The 17891-nt window shown below is 37.1% G+C and overlaps 1 protein-coding gene across 8 annotated transcripts in view; it reads left to right on the plus strand.

Moving 5' to 3' along the window:
• Positions 1-17891, plus strand: part of tpm2 (tropomyosin 2 (beta)) — a 26965-nt gene continuing 9074 nt past the window's right edge. Inside the window, exons 1-9 of one of the 8 annotated variants that reach the window (XM_085464508.1) lie at positions 3-265; positions 4853-4978; positions 7443-7576; positions 8156-8273; positions 9155-9225; positions 10108-10183; positions 11683-11745; positions 11842-11911; positions 13555-13880. In XM_085464508.1, coding sequence (XP_085320634.1) covers positions 152-265; positions 4853-4978; positions 7443-7576; positions 8156-8273; positions 9155-9225; positions 10108-10183; positions 11683-11745; positions 11842-11911; positions 13555-13637 — 855 coding nt within the window. In that variant the 5' untranslated portion in view covers positions 3-151 and the 3' untranslated portion in view covers positions 13638-13880. Of the gene's footprint in view, positions 266-4852; positions 4979-6718; positions 6876-7442; positions 7577-8155; positions 8274-9154; positions 9226-10107; positions 10184-11012; positions 11089-11682; positions 11746-11841; positions 11912-13554; positions 13881-17891 lie in introns of those variants that run through there. The other 7 variants (XM_085464506.1, XM_085464509.1, XM_085464507.1 and 4 more) reach the window with 7 other exon arrangements.

Consider the following 17891-nt stretch of genomic DNA (forward strand, 5'->3'; position numbering starts at 1 on the left):
GGGCTCGTACTGCTGTCATGCCATCCTCTCTTGCTCTCTTGAACAGCTTCACAGAGACCCTCCTGTTCTCCTGTCACGGACCGTTGCCTGTGTCTGTCCCGAAAGCTGGGTGCAGTTCTCTTTCTGTTTAGCTCACAGACACTGAAGAAACATGGAGGCCATCAAGAAGAAAATGCAGATGCTGAAGCTGGATAAGGAGAACGCTATAGACCGGGCAGAACAGTCTGAAATAGACAAAAAAGGAGCAGAGGACAAATGCAAACAGGTAAAGGAAGGAGCTACGCTGCACCTCACAGGCAACTCGTTGAACACGTTTAAACGTTTCAACGTAAACATAATGAAGGAAAAGTTATGAAATAAATACCTTAAAATACACACAGAACTATATAAAATAATTTAGAAGAAGTGCTGAAAAGCAAAACCCGACTAAGTTGTAAATGGGCGAAAGGTCTGACGTGAAATGCACCTCCATACCAGTTGATGTTGATATCGTCCTGTTATCATTTACCCGCACCGCACATACATAATCCAATATGTAAAATGTACTGCAGCTTTTGGCTGCTAAAGTTGATTTTTATTATCACTGTTTGATGTATACTGCTGACACTTCTCATTCAGGATATTCTTTGCTTGTGGCTTTATGTTTTGGCATTTAACGTCAATGTTTGGCACTGTCCATAAAAAAACGAGTCTAAGACACTTTTTGCTCTTTTATTTCACTTTTTTTCTATTTAGTTGTGCTCCCCTTTCTTTTCTTTTACTTTTTTGAGTGATTTTGTTTTCCAGTATTGTATTTATTTTATTGAGCTCTTGTATTTCAATTTGATATAGGTTCTGTTTAATGTTTCGGCTGCTGTGACACAATAATTTTCCAAATGTAGAGATAGTTAAAGTATATCCTGTATTATCTTTATTTTCACTTGAAACTTGATATTTACATAGGTATACTTTATGTTTATTTAAAATCGGGGAAAAGTGCACAAATATTATAACCAAAATGCATTTTAAATTTCCAAAGTGAGAGTATTTCTTATATGCTAAAATTATTCCGTGATGGATACTTTTAAAGGGTCTCTGCTTATATCGGATATCACTGACAAAAGCTGCTTGTTCTGTAATTTAACCTGATCATATACAGTTCAGCTCAGTCAGTGACAAGATCAATCTCTCAGGTTTGAAAAGACGATTATATAATATGATATGCAGTTAAATGTATTTATATATAACTACAAAACTAAACATGACAAGTAACTACAAAAGCAAATACAAAATGTCTCTCTTTTTTTGTTCAAAAAAGTATAGTGAAATACTTTGATATGTTTCAGACTTTTTTTTAATTTTTAATCTGATGATTAAGGTTTAGGAAAATCAGAAATCCAGCATCAAATTATTAGAGTATTATTTTAAATCAATACAGAAACATTCAGCTTCTGAAATGTATGTTCCTGGTTGGGACTTCTTCACAACAAGTTACTGTATGAGTGCAGTACATAGAGGCAATCAGCTTTGATAGATTTGATGGTGGCCTTTAGCTTGTCTGTGTTTTTAGCTTTTGTGTTACTCATCTCTTCCTGTTGACAATACCCCACAAATTGTTTATGAGGTTCAGGTCAGGTTGGTTGGCAGCTATTTCAGTACTATAATAACATGGACAGCAAACCATCTTGTAGGAGTTTTGGCATTGTGGACATGTGTTAATAAGGAAATCAGTATTTTCGTAATGCTTGCCAACAGATAGAAGCACAAGGTTTTCTAAAATCTCCTGGTGGACTTCTGAGTTGACTCTGGACTACAACAAAGTGGACCAATCATTACAATCGCAACTTCGCACTAGACTTTAAGACCTTGGGTTATGTGCCTCTCTACTCTCAATGCAACATTTATTTGCATCTGAAAAAGAGAACTTTGGACCATTAAGCAAAAGTCCATTTCCCCCCTCTTTATCCCAAGTTAAACGCTTCTGATGCTCTCCCAAGTTCTTGAATCAACTTTTCTTGAAAATCTTCTTGAGATTGAAGTCATACCTCTTGCTCATGACTTTTTCCTACCACACTTTTCCATACCTGACAACTTTCCATTGATATCTTTGAGACTGTTGTGCTGAAATGAACTGAATGAAATAGTTATTTTTTCTTGAGAAGGGCACATCAAATTATGGCATAAGTTAGCACAGTGTATCAGAAGTGTTTGCAGTAGTAATATTTAAGGCATAGCTTTAACACCAAACTGGAATTTAACTGTCAAGCTTCAGTGACAGAGCATTAAGGCCCATCAGTGTCCATTCTATTTCTTTCTTCTTCTTCTTCTTTTGTAGATTCAATTAAAGCAAGGAGAACAGATGATGTTTTTCTGACAGCCTGCTAGTAGCAAAGTTCCTAAAGATATACATGTAAACTGGTTCTTTGATAAGTTGTCTGTTATGTGTAGACGGAACACTTAGTCATAAGTGGCTTAAAAACAACAACAACAAAGAAAAGTCATTGAAAATGGTCATTTACAAGGACTGAACTGAAAGTGACTGAAATGCACCAAAAGCAGTCTGGCTTTCTGGAAATCAACAGCTGCAACGTTGAAGCGATATACACATCAACAATTATGATTATGAATTATGCTATCAGCCAGATTTAGATCTGACCCATCTATGTCAAAATTATGTCTAAACAATAAATATATCAATTGATTTTCATCTTAAAATTTGAAAACTGACTTATGTACCTGCAACCTGCTATAATTTCATAAGAATCAGAATACTGTTCATTTTAAATGTCTGAAAAGGAATGTTTGTTGGATAACATGATTATGTTCTCTATGTACATTGTACAAAACATTTTTAGACTACAGAATGTTTAAAACCAAAATAATATACCACACCAGTATTTAAGCACCACCACCAATATTTAAGATCCCATTCTGTGGTCCCAGTTAAGATCAACTGACACAAGATGTGAGTGGGCGTTAAGGCACCTGGGAAGGGAAAAACTGGATTATAGGTGACAGACAGTGGGTGTCACAAGCCACCACCTCTGTTCAAGGATGGTCGTTCACAGTGGACATAGATTGTTGGTGTATTGAAAACCAAACCCCAGCAATCAGACAATCCCTTATTACCAAACAATTGAGAGTGGGAAGGAAAAACTCCTTTTAAACAGAAAGAAATCTCCAGCAGAACCAAACTCAGGTTCTGCCATCTTCCATGAGCTTTTGGGGGATGAAAGAAAGGAGAAGAGAAAAATAACTATGGGAGGCAAAGAAGTACTTATTGCATAACTAAAGAATGATTCACTATCACCTAATTCATCCCTAACTATATGCTTTATCAAAAAGGAAACTCTGAAGTAATCTTAAAAGTACAGAGGTGGTTCCACAGGAGAGGGGCCTGATACCTGAATGCTCTGCTTCTTATTTCCCTTTCAGAATACACGAGTAAGCCAGTAGCTCACAAAAAATCAGTTTACTCAGTCTACATGTGATTCCACTATTTTCTATTCAAAACTGACTGCTTTTTCTAACTCTTGAACACATGAGAAAATATTCATAATTTATTGTTTTGAGAAACATCTGACAACGCAGTGAAATTCCTGTATGGCTTATAGTCTCTCTGGTGTAGTTCTATTGTGTATTTTCTCAAGATCACATAGCAATCTGTTAACATTCAACTATGCACCAGCTATCATAGAAATTATTCCCAGGGGATACCAGCTTGCTATCACCATCAGCTCTACCTAGAACCAATGAACATTTCCATTTATATTTCTACATCTAAGTAACTCACCTTTGAATTGTCACAGTTTTTAAGAGTCTGTCAAGGCCGTTGTCTTGGTTACCACTATGACAGGAACTATAGGACTGCCAAATGCTATATGTGAGTATCAGGCCTTAGATGGCTGTGAGAGGCTGTCAGAAGAGATATTTAAAGCACATTTGTACTAGGAACACTGTTGTCAGGCCACATCACTGTCATTTGCAACTGGCTTTTTATAGTCCTGAAAGCTTCTGTTGGAAAAGGGAATCTGGTTGTTAGATTCAGATTTACCGTTGGGGGTTAAGAAAAAAGTGTTTTCTTCTCTGAAGAATATGCACACAGATTTTACACCAATCATCTAACTAGATCATTAATAGAGTGTTACAAATGACACTAGATTTGTGTTGGATTTGATAGGCATCTGGGGTTGGTGGCTACTGTCACTGTTTATATGCTGTTACTGCACACAGCAACTTGGTAAAAATATATTTGAGACACTGGATAACAAAGAATTTCTTTTGTCTGTTATAAGTGAACACAGTGTTCCTTTTGGGAGCATGGATATGCTCAAAGATCCATGTCTGTTACGTTAATATCAGAATTTTATAACTAATACAACATCATCAGGAGGTTGTAAAGCAACATTTCTCACATATGCCAGTTAGATTTTGAGTATTTGGATTTTTACTGAATACAGCTCATGTTATAATTTGTTGCATAATAATGAACTTAGGCCTAATCAAGTACATTTATTTGCAGAGTTGTTGCTGCCTCTACATTCTCACTGCAGGTCAAAAGAACTACATTTTCAACATTGTCAGAATATTTTAATACAAATCTATTACTGCTGGGGTTAAAAACACTAAGCTAAAATAAATAGTGAGATATTTTTTTGTAATTTTTTGATAGGTGCTTAATCATTTCAAAAATAATGAAATAATGCAAGGTTTCTTTTCATTTGTCACATTATTGTAAACTGAATGTTTTTTGGCAAATCGATTATGAGCAATTAAATAAAATAAAAATTCTTTTTTGTTTTGTTCAATTTTCCCCAATGCTTCTAAAATAAAATAATTTTGTGTTTTGTGTCTTGGTATATTTCGGCTTTAGCTTGAAGAGGAGTTGCTTGCCCTGCAAAAGAAGCTGAAAGGAGTAGAAGATGAGCTCGACAAATACTCGGAATCACTGAAGGATGCCCAGGAGAAGCTGGAGCAAGCTGAAAAAAAGGCAGCAGATGTAAGTGAGCATAAATGACAGTATTACTAGAGGGCGACATTGTCGAGATCACATTAGCTTACTGTGTCTGGTCACAGTGATGGTTGTTACCTTATGTGTACTGTCATTCTTAAATGTTCTGTCACTATTCAATCCAGTCACTTCAGGTGTTTAGCACTGGGTTGTAACTGAAATTAAGGTCATGTAGGCCATCACTAATGCTATAAAACTAGTAGCAAGTCTTAGCTTCTACTATGTCTGAAATATGCACAAGCTACTTTTACAGTAAGTCAAACTTTACATTCCATCAACTTATACATATCCAAAAATCATCACCAATTCATATGATGTAAAAGCTATTTGTGCTGAATCCTCCAAATCACTATCATCATTTGCAGTGAACTCATTTTCAGCTACTTGAGAAAAATGATTATTAGCACACTGAGGACAATTACAACTAATCTATCAAGTCTTAACAGTTTATTAGGCAAGATTTTATTTTGGGCAGCATGGTGGTGCAGTGGTTAATACTATGGTTAACTATTTGGAGCTTACCGGTGTAACAATCTTCAATATCTGTACAGGTACTTGAATTACTACTATATTTAATGAGTATATATTTAACTTTCTATTCCTACAACTATAATAGTTTTGTTGGATGTATTATGTTTGACTTATGGAACAGGATTAGTAGTGAAAATGGGGCCACAATGCCTTTTATGAGAGTCACAGTCATTTTTGTGGTCTAGTTTTCTTTAAAAGTTCTGAGTCAAAATGAGCAATGCAGGAAAGAGTGAGACCACATGCATTGGTCCTAAAAGGAGTGGAACTTTGTCTTGTCTGCAGAGTCACTGTGAGGTTTCCAAAGATGGAAAAGCATCAGAGCAATGCATTCATTTGTTTATGCTTCCTCTGCTTGTAACTGATGTTCACTCTAACATAAATACCTTTGCCTTGGGACATCAAGTTCTATTCTCAAACACATTTATGTTGTGCATATATATGTACTTTGAAAATAATTTGAAATAAATAATTTGAAAAGTTTGACTTTTTACCATCATTAGTGCCTTTACAAATTGTCCTTCTTATTGACACTGTAGCCAATTTCTTACTTACATTATCTGGAGCTGTGCAAAAAAATATGAGCAGTCATATTCCATGTTGTATTGCTGTACTGTTAGCATAAGGGTGAAAAATGAACCTAATCGAGTATACTGTTATATAAAAATATGCATTATTATAATCTATAATCTATCTAAAATCTTACTTTATTACCTATGAAGGAATATTAGAAAAATTATCTGTCCAAATAACTTGTGTCATTGCTAAGCTGTGTTCCATTTACCTCTGAGGATGAGGCTAGTGAACTCTGAGAAGCCTGGAAAAACAGGATTTATTTTGTTCCTGCAAGGTAGATGGTTCAGTAGCAAAACAAAACTGCTTATTTATTTATTTATTTATTTTAAAACCACTATGGAGCACATTCATTGGTAGAGCCTGTTCAACTCTCTATTTATAGAACATGTATATATTACCATTTTTACAGTGTTGCTAATGTTTATGTGCAAAACCTCCATCTTCAATTCTTAACTCGAAGATGGAAGCCCGAGTTGGAAATCCGAGTTAAGCGGGCGTTCCATTTGAAAAGAGTGACTTCCGACTTCACCTGGAACGCCAACTTTTATTTTGAAACAGTAACCAGAAAACTCTTGCATTGATTCCGACTTACAGTTGCCAAGGCAACGCCGTGACGCCTGCGAAAAGCTCGAAGTTGAATATTCGCAGCATGGCGACTTTGACGTCCATAGACTCTGTCAGACGGAAAATACAGACACTGCAGCAAGCGACGCATGAGGCCGAAGAACAAGCAGAGCTGCTGCGGGAAGAAGCTGACATGGAGAGGCAGGCCAGGGAAAGGGTAATACTCAGAAACACCGTCTTAAGACCGCTACACCGGAAACTGCAGTCGTCAATGAACGGCTGTTTCCCCTTTGTTTGTAAAAGAGGAAATATAACTATAAAAAATAACTGACAAATAAAAGAATTAAAGCAATTTAATGGCATTATATTCTAAAATAAAACATTAAATGAAAGTCTTGCCACTCGGTAGCCATCTTGAAACTCTTTCGGCGACTTAAAAAAAAAGCTTCAAAACATTGTTGACTTTATATGCTTCTACCACCGTCTTTGCTCATTTAATGTCATTTAAAAAGTCCTGCATTTTTTTTTGGTCAAATATCACATCCTTGTTTCTTTTAATAGTAACCCAATTAGAAAAAACAAACAAACTGTAAGGAACATATCTTAGGACTCCGCTTAGCAATCAAAAACAACTTTTTTTTTTCTTTTACCCTCAAGATAATAGACGTGTGGATTCAGTCTAGATGTGCAAATTAATGACTACTTGGAGCCAGGAGAGAAGAACAGGGGGGGGGGGGGGGACACAAAAAAGACAAAAAATAATTGTGTGTGTGTGTCCCCGCAGGCTGAGGCAGAAGTGGCATCCTTAAACAGACGTATCCAGTTGGTTGAGGAGGAGTTGGATAGAGCTCAGGAGAGACTGGCTACTGCTTTGCAGAAGCTGGAGGAGGCTGAGAAAGCTGCAGATGAGAGTGAGAGGTGATGAGCTTCATGTCCATCCATCTAAAATTTGAACTCTCTGTCTGTAGAGTTAAGATGCTGTTTGCTATTCTTTATGCTCCTCTTTATGAATGCTAGTGTGTTATTGAAGGTACAGTTGTTTTTGTTAAACTATTACTGTTACTCTTTTAAGCGTGGGACATGGCAAATACATCCAGCCTTTTTTATAAGGCACTTCTTCACTTTAATTTGAGTTTTCAGCTATCCAATCCTGTACTATACAACCCAGTATTGTATTTACTATGACTATCAGCATTACATTTTGAACCATGATTCAGCTCTGTCATAGTCTTTCATGACTTTAGTGTAGTTACTGTACATCTGACAGTTACTCTATCTATTCCCATGGGGACAATTGAGAGCATGGAGAGTGGCATATTTAATACAGAGACAAAAAAATTACACAGACACACACAATCTCTCTCTCTCTCTCTCTCTCTCTCTCTCTCTCTCTCTCTCTATATATATATATATATATATATATATATATATATATATAAATATATAAATTCCACTGCTGTATACACTGCTTATTCCGTCACATTTCCTGTTATTCAGAGGAATGAAAGTCATAGAGAACAGAGCATCAAAAGATGAAGAGAAAATGGAGATCCAGGAGATGCAGCTGAAGGAAGCCAAACACATCGCTGAGGAGGCTGACCGCAAATATGAAGAGGTGTTGTATTGCTGTTTTTTTCATGGTTATTGCATGATGTCCCAGTTGGAGAAAAAACAACAACAACTAATACTCTACACAAATTCTAAGTAGGTTCTCAGTAGGTTACCTTAAAAAAGAAAAATGATTATATGGCAAAAAGTTGACAAAAAGTTTTGTCAAAAGATCAAGGAACTGACCTAACAGCCCACTGTTCATTCAGTGGTGCTTTTTTCAGTAATCTTGCAAAGCTAAGGTTGGGGAAACCTGCAGTTAGCTGAGACTGAAGAAGTCACTTGGATGAGTGACGAAACGTTTTTTCCACTGAAACGCAACGTCCAGATGAACAGAGTCAACTTTTTAGGAATTCCTTACCTGGATGATTGAGCATGTATGAAGATAAAATGATTTCCAAGTTCTAATTCAGTGATCCAGTGTTTTACACAACTTGCCTTGTTCACCCATTCATACAAGCACTTCTTTCTATGTAAGTGCTTTCTATCTAACATGCACACACATTCTTAAATTATTGAGTACGCCAAAGGATATTTGGCATGCAGACTGGAGGGATTGAACCACCAACCTTCCAATTAGCAGATGACCTGCTCTGCCATGTGAGCTACATCTACCCCAAAGGCTTACTGACATTATATTAAACCCTATGTATTAAGAATGGGATGTTGGTTTGTATGCATTTGAAGGAAGATGAGCAAATACTTTTTTACAGCACTATAATGACTTGACTGAACATAGTGCAGACTCACAGTATATAATTGGTCAGTAATAGGGTCAACAAAGATAAATACCAGAAGTTCACATAAATACAATATTTTTACTAAGCAAAATGAGTTAACAGACTTGTTATGTTATTTGGGATGACTTAAGTGTGTGAATATCTGCAGGTTGCACGCAAACTGGTGATCCTGGAGGGTGAATTGGAGCGCTCAGAGGAGCGTGCTGAAGTAGCTGAGGCGTAAGTCAATACCTGCACTCCAAAAACACTAGCAAGTGTCACTTACATACATACATGTTGTCATGGTAGAGATCATGTGACTCCTACCATCACAAAATAATCTTGCTCATTTGTTGTTTTAAATAATATAATTCATACCCGTATGTCTAGATTAAATAGTAGTGGGATCTCTAAGTGTTGCATGTCATAAGAATTCTCTTAACAACTGCGACTAATGATCACTGCTGTTTAATCTACTTATTCTGTTTTTATCTCTGCTTAAATTGCAAAGCCATGATTTGCAATTATTTGTGAAGATTTAACTTATTTTGGAATTTTAGCTCTATAAGTGATCTAAATTACAAATATTATTGTAATTGTTTAATTTTCTTGTGATGCACGACTTGAATGCTTACTTAACAATTTCATCACAAATGCAAAGTGTTATTGTGTGCTGTCATCAAGTAGGACATAAAACTAATGACACAGAGACGTGAGGTTGTACTATGAAGCAAACGTAATGGCTGCAGGCTTATTAAGCTGGCTCTTTTTTTAACCTGGCTACATCATCATGGCAGCTTATGCTGTATACTTAAACCTCATCCAGAGGAGGTCATAGTCAGAGCTTTAAATTAATATCAGTTTAAGCACCCTGTTTTCTTAGAATAATTCAGATTTTTAACTGTGGGATTATGTAATGTACACAAACCTGTTAGATTGGGATTTTAGAGCCGTAGAGCCAGCTAATGCAAAGATAGTCCTGCCTACATAGTATACCTCTCTGGCTGTGTGTTGTTCTTTCTTTCTGTGTTTTTGTGAATGAATGCATGTTTGCACAACCACTGTCTCTTTGGCAACCACCAATCCTCCTCACCCCCAAACATTTTGGACTAACTCGTGCAGGAGAATGAGGGAGCTGGAGGAGGAGCTCAAACTAATGGACCAAAATTTCAAGTCCATGATGTGCTCAGAAGAAGAGGTACTTACTGTATGAACACCACTGAGGTCTAATTGTGACCTGCTGTCTTGTGCTCCTTTGACCTGCAGCCTCTTTACTTTTCCATCTATGTTTTCTACATTTCCCTCTTATACTGCACTTAAGTACTGCTGATATTCTACTTTTTTTCTTTAAAATTAATAAGACCAGCAAGAATCCATCCATCCATCTATACAGTGGTACTTAAAGTATTTTTTTTTATATTTCAGAATAAAAATAAACACAATTATATAAATAACACTGAAATTGTGTTCCCTCACATCAGTGTATTGTTTGTCATCTATTAATATTTCTTTAAGGAAATTAGTCAAGTGTTTTAAAATGAAAAAATACATTTATTTTATTGAATTAAAATATTTGTTAGTAGAGACAGTAGCCTTATGGCCTTGTCACTCATTGGGTAATAAAGACAAAGCACCGAGAGACGGATGAAGACATTATTGGTATCTGTCTGTTAGTAGGTTTATAGGCACATTAAAAAGTAGATTTTTTATATTTTTAAATTTCTCTTTCTTTATTCTACGCAGTTAGGGACTTTATATACATTGCATCCATGCTTGCGACCAATTTAGATTCACCAGTTAAGCTAACGTGCATGTCTTTGAGCTGTGGAAGGAATACCTGGAAGAAACTGATCAAAGACCATGCACGCTCCCTCCAAAAACAGATTCTAACCAAGAGCCTGGCGGTTTTTGTTATAAGTCATGTAGTCTTTTATTAGTCAATGTCTGAGTTTAGTCTCTTCTGCTATTCTACCTTTCAAGTCACTACTTTCTCTTCTTTTGCTTTTCATCTTTCTTACATTGGTCAGTAAATCAGGTGACCTTGAGGAAGAGCTGAAAAATGTCACCAACAACTTGAAGTCACTGGAAGCACAGGCTGAAAAGGTACAGTAGGAGCTGAGGGGTATTTAGCCTGAAGAGTGGCCAGTCAGATTGTATATATATGAAATATAACCCGTAAAAATACTGTAAAATACCTGTAAAAATATAACCTGTAAAAAAGAGGGACCAGTCACTCGGCCTCACCTCAAACAAATCTAAAGACATCAATAGAAACCCTATATCCATTCAACAAAACGCATTTATAATTTGCTATGAGGATACAGACACATAAACAGTCCATAAATAAATGAAACTTTGTTTCAAGTTCAGCGGCATACAGCAAAATTAACTTAAATGACATGATGGAAATTGTCATGATGATAATTATTTGATTTGTGTCCATTTCCATTTTTAGTTTTAAATTTAAGGTTAAACTAAATAGGTTTCCACATTTCCAGCATCTTTTTGATTGAAACACACCACTGAAAATTAGAATCAGCTATAATTTTATCCACATGGTTAAAAGTTAGAGATAAAGCCTGGGAAAACAGATGGAAAATACTTACATAAGGTACTCAGGCCAACTGCACTCATGAAATGAAAATGTTGTTTAAACACACTTTGTGAAAGTTTGTATGTTATTTGTTTATATTTCAGTACTCTCAAAAGGAGGACAAATATGAAGAAGAAATAAAAGTTCTTACTGACAAACTGAAGGAGGTAAAGTTTTTCCAGTCTAGTTTTATTATTATTATTTTTGTTGTATACTTATGATTTATGGAGTAAGCTGATGCTTTGCTGTGGTTTGGATTCCAGGCTGAGACCCGTGCAGAGTTTGCTGAGAGGTCTGTGGCCAAGCTGGAGAAGACCATTGATGATTTAGAAGGTAGTCCACACACACCTCTTATCTCTGCCAGTACTTCCACTAACATGTCTGCTCAGTGTCCCTCAGTGAACATTAAAATCACACACAGTTTCACTTATGGGGTGTTGTAACTGAACTGGCACTTTGTTGGACAGCTGTTCTCTGCAGTTACAATTTCCTGAATAAAGCCAATGATAAGTGGAAGGACCAAATTCCTCTAATCCAGTTATGGTGTCTTTGCTTAATTTTAATTGCTTAATTTTAATACTTAGAGTTAATGCACTTGGCCGTCATTCTGCATGTTCTTACCTACAACATTTATAGTAATACAGCAACTATGAGAAATGCCACTAAGACAAAAAGCAAGAATATTTTTTATTTTATGACACCTTAATAGAAATGGACTTCATATATAGTTCTTTCCTAGTTTTAGGGACTAAAAGCCCTATTTAGGCAAACATATACAATACTTTATTGTAGAAACAATACACTTTATTTCTCAGAATTCTGAGTTTAATCTGAATTTTGGAGATGTCCCCACTGTTTTTTCTCTTTTCAGTGGCCCTACTCCTCTTTTGTAGGTTTAATAATCTTTCTTTCCCTTAATAATTTAAATCATCATTTAAAAGCTGAATATTTTATCTTTAGATGATGAGATAGCGTTTATTTGTTAGTTGCGGTTGCCCACAACCGAGATGACAGACCTTGCGGACCGTACATACAATAAACAAACATCACATTGGGGAGACAGGTCAGGCTAGGTAGCAAAAGGAAAAACAGTGAAATGTGTAACGCAAAAGGGTAATCCAGGAGAAAAAGAATACACAGATATCATCACACCCAGGTATTTACCCAGGTTGACTTTGTTTCTTGCATCTTTCACACACTTACATGTTTCAGACCAAACAAACAAATACTTTTTCATAGCACAATATGCCACAATGAAGGTAGTTAGCTAGCAAAATGACTAGTTGTAAAACTTGATGTTGCTGCTATATTAATTAATTTTTTTTCTTTTGGGCATTTTTGCCTTTATGCCATTCATGGTGGTATGCACCCACACCTAAACATTCAGATATCGGTTTGACGGTTTCCTAAGATTTCTCTTACCCTAATAGTGATAGAAAAACATATCCACACATCTTTGTGGATCTAGAAACAGATAACAGTGTGTTTGTCAATATTTGTCTTTGTACATAAACACAACAGTGAAAACATTGTTGTTGAATGATGTAGACTTTTAACATGGTGTTTTGTGGTTGTAGTTCTGATATGTGAATTCATTAATTATTTTCATAACAGTTGTTGAATGAAAATAGTTTGAACTTGGTTTGAAGTGCTTACATTGATACTTATCCTGGTGTCTGTGGTATCAAGGCTAAATTGTACCAACCAATAATTCCAGTTATTTGTTCAATTTGTATCTTTTCCTTACTAATCAAAGTCAGGGATGTTGGCATTTGCTTGACTAAGCTCAGGTTTGGCTGTCTGTTGTCTTGGTGAGCTGAAGTAACAAGCTGATGTGATGGCATTAACACTTGTGAATCGGTATGAAGATTTACAGTTTAAACTATTTTCTTTTCTTTTTCCTGTCTTCCTACCTCTATCCGATCTCTGTCTCTCTATGTGATTAATTGTTTCCGTGTCTCAATGTCCTCCTTTAGATGAAGTATATGCTCAGAAGCTGAAGGGCAAGGCTCTCAGTGAGGAGCTGGACCTGGCCCTCAACGATATGACTACACTGTAGAAGTTGTCTTACTTCTTCGCTGCCCCTCTTTCCTGTCTGAACTCTACTGCCTGTTTGCTGTTCTTTTTCTCCACTCCACAGTGCTACTGTGTGGTAAAAGAGTAAGCTATTTCACAGGACTGGTCTTTTTTAAAGAAGAAGGTTGAGCTACTATGTTGCTGTCTTCTCTTTAGCAAAATATTAGTTAAGCAATTCTGTTTTGTCTTTCCCCTGTAATAAAGCTGTCTTCACTTCACAACTTTCTCTCAGTTTTCCTTGTCACTCTCGTAATTCGTCAGTTTGTCAGTTCGTAATTGTGTGTGTATTTTACCCAGTCATGGGATGGCCACATCAGTGAATTCCTAGTGCTTCTCCCAAGCACTAAATGGGGATGGTTCCATCAGGAAGGGCATACATCATAAAACCTTGGCCAAATCAAATATGTGGATCATCAGTCCTCATTAACACTGACTGCTTCCTCTGCACTTGGCCAACGGTTTGCTGGTGGAATTTGTAAATGCTAAATGTAATGTGATTGATAGAACTTTTCTACTCTCCCGGAGCATTCGAAGTGCTTTAAACAACACAAATTCAAATTCAAATTTTATTTGTCACACACACACAACCATACACAGTATGACATGGGGGTGAAATGCTTGTAGCTGTACAATGCCCGACCATTAAATGACAGAAGAAAAGTTTTACAATATTTACAATTTACTACAAAAATTTACAAATTAACTTAGGAATTTACAGTAAAGAATGTGCAAATAGCAGAAGAGATTATAAAGATAAGGATTATAAATTATAGGAATTATAGGATTATAGGAAATGTGTGGTGGTGCGTGTGGTGACGTGTGTGAGAGTCCAGTCTTATAGTGACGTGTTTGGGAGAGTCCAGTCCTACACCTGGTTCAGGCCCCGAATAGCCTGGGGGAAGAAGCTCCTCTTCATTCTCTCTGTTTTGGCCTTAAGGGAGCGGAAGCGCTTCCCAGACCTCAACAGTGAGAAGAGTCCATTGTTGGGATGGGAGAGGTCCATCATAATCTTCCTAGCTTTGGACTTGCACCGCTTGGTGTAGATGGACAGCAGGTCAGGGAGCTCTGATTGAATGATGCGTTCACATTCGTTCACACGCCACATTCACCCAAGCACTTTCTGTTTTCTATGCTTTCAAGTGCTTTCTATGGATGGGGCATTTCTATCAATGGATGCATCTGTATCTTGCCCAAGAATATTTGGCATGCAGGCTGGGAGAGCCAGAGTTCAAACCACCAACCTTCAGATCAGCAGATGACCTGCTTTACCCCCTGAGCTACAGCCACCCCTGTAATGAGAAGAAGAAGAGAGGGGAAAAGCATGTTAGGAAGCAGTGAGAATGAAAGAAAGGCAGGAGTATGTGAGCTGGCTGATATGATGGAGAAAAGGAAGTTATGATGTGACAGGATGTGTAAAGAACCTGTTCACAGTTGTCCAATTCGTCTGCCTGCCTGCCCTATCAGTCCTGCTTATCGTTTCTTGCACTCTTGCTATGATCAACTGATTTCAGTTTGTGTGTCAGAGGAAAATAGTGATGTAGTTTACAGCATATGGACTGTTTTTTATAGAAGAAAGGATGGGAATACAATTGTAAAGTGGAGACTGCTCAGGGACAAAAACTTATACTGTTAACACAAGTTTGGCTCTTTGCAAGCACCTTCACAAACAGCATGCTAATGCTAAGCTGGCCAAGAAACCAGAGTGACATTGAAGTTGAGTAAATGCTGAACCCAGAGTAACATGAAAGTAATGAGTAGTATATCATGTCTTTCTCCTGGGTGTAATTAAGCAAGGTACTGCATTACTTTTAAGAAAAGTGTTCTGTGTAATATGCGTAATAACTTTTTTAGCAATACTGATCACAACAGGGGAAATACCTCCAACATGCACAAATATTTGATCACGCAGCATATAATTAATTTGTATGGATGTAATGTCTTTGATATGCTGCTTAGAGATGGTGGTGACTCTCAAAGTGGAGCCAGTGAGCCGAGAGGCTGGATTATAGATGGCAGACAGTTGGTGTTGTAAGCCACCACCTCTGTTCAAAGATTGCCATTCACAGTGGACAAAGATGGCTTCTTTCACTCCTCTTTCAAACAATCTGTCTTCTCAGTCCAAGGTGGCTCTTCTATATTGTGCCTCTCCAATGTAGAGGTCTGAGCATTCCTCGCTGCACTGTACAGCATACAGGGTTTATCAGAGAAACTCAGGAGAGTCTTCTCCAAGCATAACATCCCAGTGTCCTTCAGACCCAGGCATACACTCCGACAAAAACTGGTTCATCCCAAAGACAAAACTCCCAAACCGGCTACATAGGGGATGTTCCATTTGTGTTTCTGATTCTCCCTAGTTGGTGTCTGACATTCTTTTCTGTGCATCTTTGCTGATTTGATGAAAGCCCAATTAGGATAACCACATGTGTTTTAAGAGCTTTCTTTATATGTGTGTGTTCTTCTTTTTCCCTTCTGGCTTAGATAGAACGTTTTCTGCCCGGTGTTGTAGGGTATTGATTGCTCCATTACTCCATCGATAATGGAATTGGAATTAGAGCAGGGCGATATGACCAAAAATATTTATCACGATATACATTTGAAAATTTGCGATAACAATATAACTGACGATATAATTGACACTAGACAAAATACTTTACAACTCCACAACTTTATTAGTGGAAAAACCCCCCAATGTATTTTCACTTAAACAAGCAGCTGTTTTTTATGTGGATTAAAGCTATATAAAAATGTAACAGTGCAAATGCAAATTCCTTGCTGACAGTTTAACCAAAAGGCATTTCCAGTGGAAATTGGCCAACATATCCTCAGCATAACCATGTATAATATCCACAAAACTTAAAAAGAGGTTATACACACAATACGGTAATATTATGTTGAAGCACAGTACGTATCATTCCGCGAGCCTCCTGCCTACGATAGCCGTAATGCTCCGACAATCCATCAAGCGGTGCGAGTTTGTAGCTTATTAAAGTCGTACTAAAACATTTGACAGATTTTCGAGCGCCGTGTACCACATAAAATCGTTTCCAGGTCAGTAAACACAACCAGAATTCATACATAAGGCACACGGGATTATAAGGGGCACTGTCGATTTTCAGAAAAATCAAAGGATTGATTTTAAGTGTGCCGTATTTTCCAAAAAACACAGTAATAACGACGGCCCACTAGCATACTCTACCAAAAATAGTGCTTTGTTGTGTATCTGACGGACGAAAACTAAACCAGTTCCACACCACTGAAGTTGCAGCATTTTTACAAACCAATTCTGGTTCATCCGTTTCATTCAATGATCCGCTTTCGCCCTTCTCATTCTCCATCGCTGCCATGCTTTTTCCGCCATGTGCCGCCATCAATCAGTATTGGATTACAGTGGTCTTTGAGCTTTAAGGTGGCATGGCATTAAAAGCGGGTGTGATTCTGTTGTGGAAATCACTGAATTGCACTAAGAAATACTTCCAGAAATCACTGCCTGTGAACACAGTTCACTGTACCATCAGATGTATGTTAAAACTCTACCATGCAAAGAAACTTCATCATCTTCTGTGCACCAAAGGCCATTTAAAATGGACTGAGGTAAAGTGGAAAAGTGTTCTATAGTCAGACATATCAAATTTGTGAATTCTTTTTTGGAAAACATGGACGCTGTGTCCTCTGGACTAAAGAAAAGGGACCATCTGACTTGTTATCATGGCTCAATTCAAACATACATTTCTGACTGTATCAGGGTATTATTGTTGTCTATGGAACTGGCAGCGGTACACCTGAAAATGCACCATCACTGTTGTATCTATCGTACAATATTGTATACAGCATAAATACAGAGTTTAGCCCACCATGTGGTCCCATCCAAACAATGTCGTTTTTAGGGACGGCCTTGCATATTTTAGCAAGAGAATGCTAAACCAGTGCAATACTACATCTATTACAAAAGCATAGCGTTGTAGTCGAAAAGTCTGGGTGCTGAACTGGCCTACCTGCACTTCAGAAACTTCATCAATAATTATAATGAGTTTTTCCTTCCCACTGTTGCCAAGTGCTTGCTCATGGGAGGTCATATGATTGTTGGGGTTTTGTGTATGATTGTAGGGTCTTTAACAGCATATAGAGATTGTTGTTGTGATTTGGCACTATATAAATAAACTGAATTAAATTAAATGCTTTTTTAAGCCAGAAAGGAAAGCTGAAAATCGAGACTGTGTAAGTTAATAAAGCTTTGGTA

The sequence above is a fragment of the Copadichromis virginalis genome, linkage group LG7 (assembly GCF_057382275.1).
Source record: "Copadichromis virginalis isolate Kocher_CV1m ecotype Utaka linkage group LG7, C_Virginalis_male_GT1.1, whole genome shotgun sequence".
Taxonomy (NCBI): Eukaryota; Metazoa; Chordata; class Actinopteri; order Cichliformes; family Cichlidae; genus Copadichromis; species Copadichromis virginalis.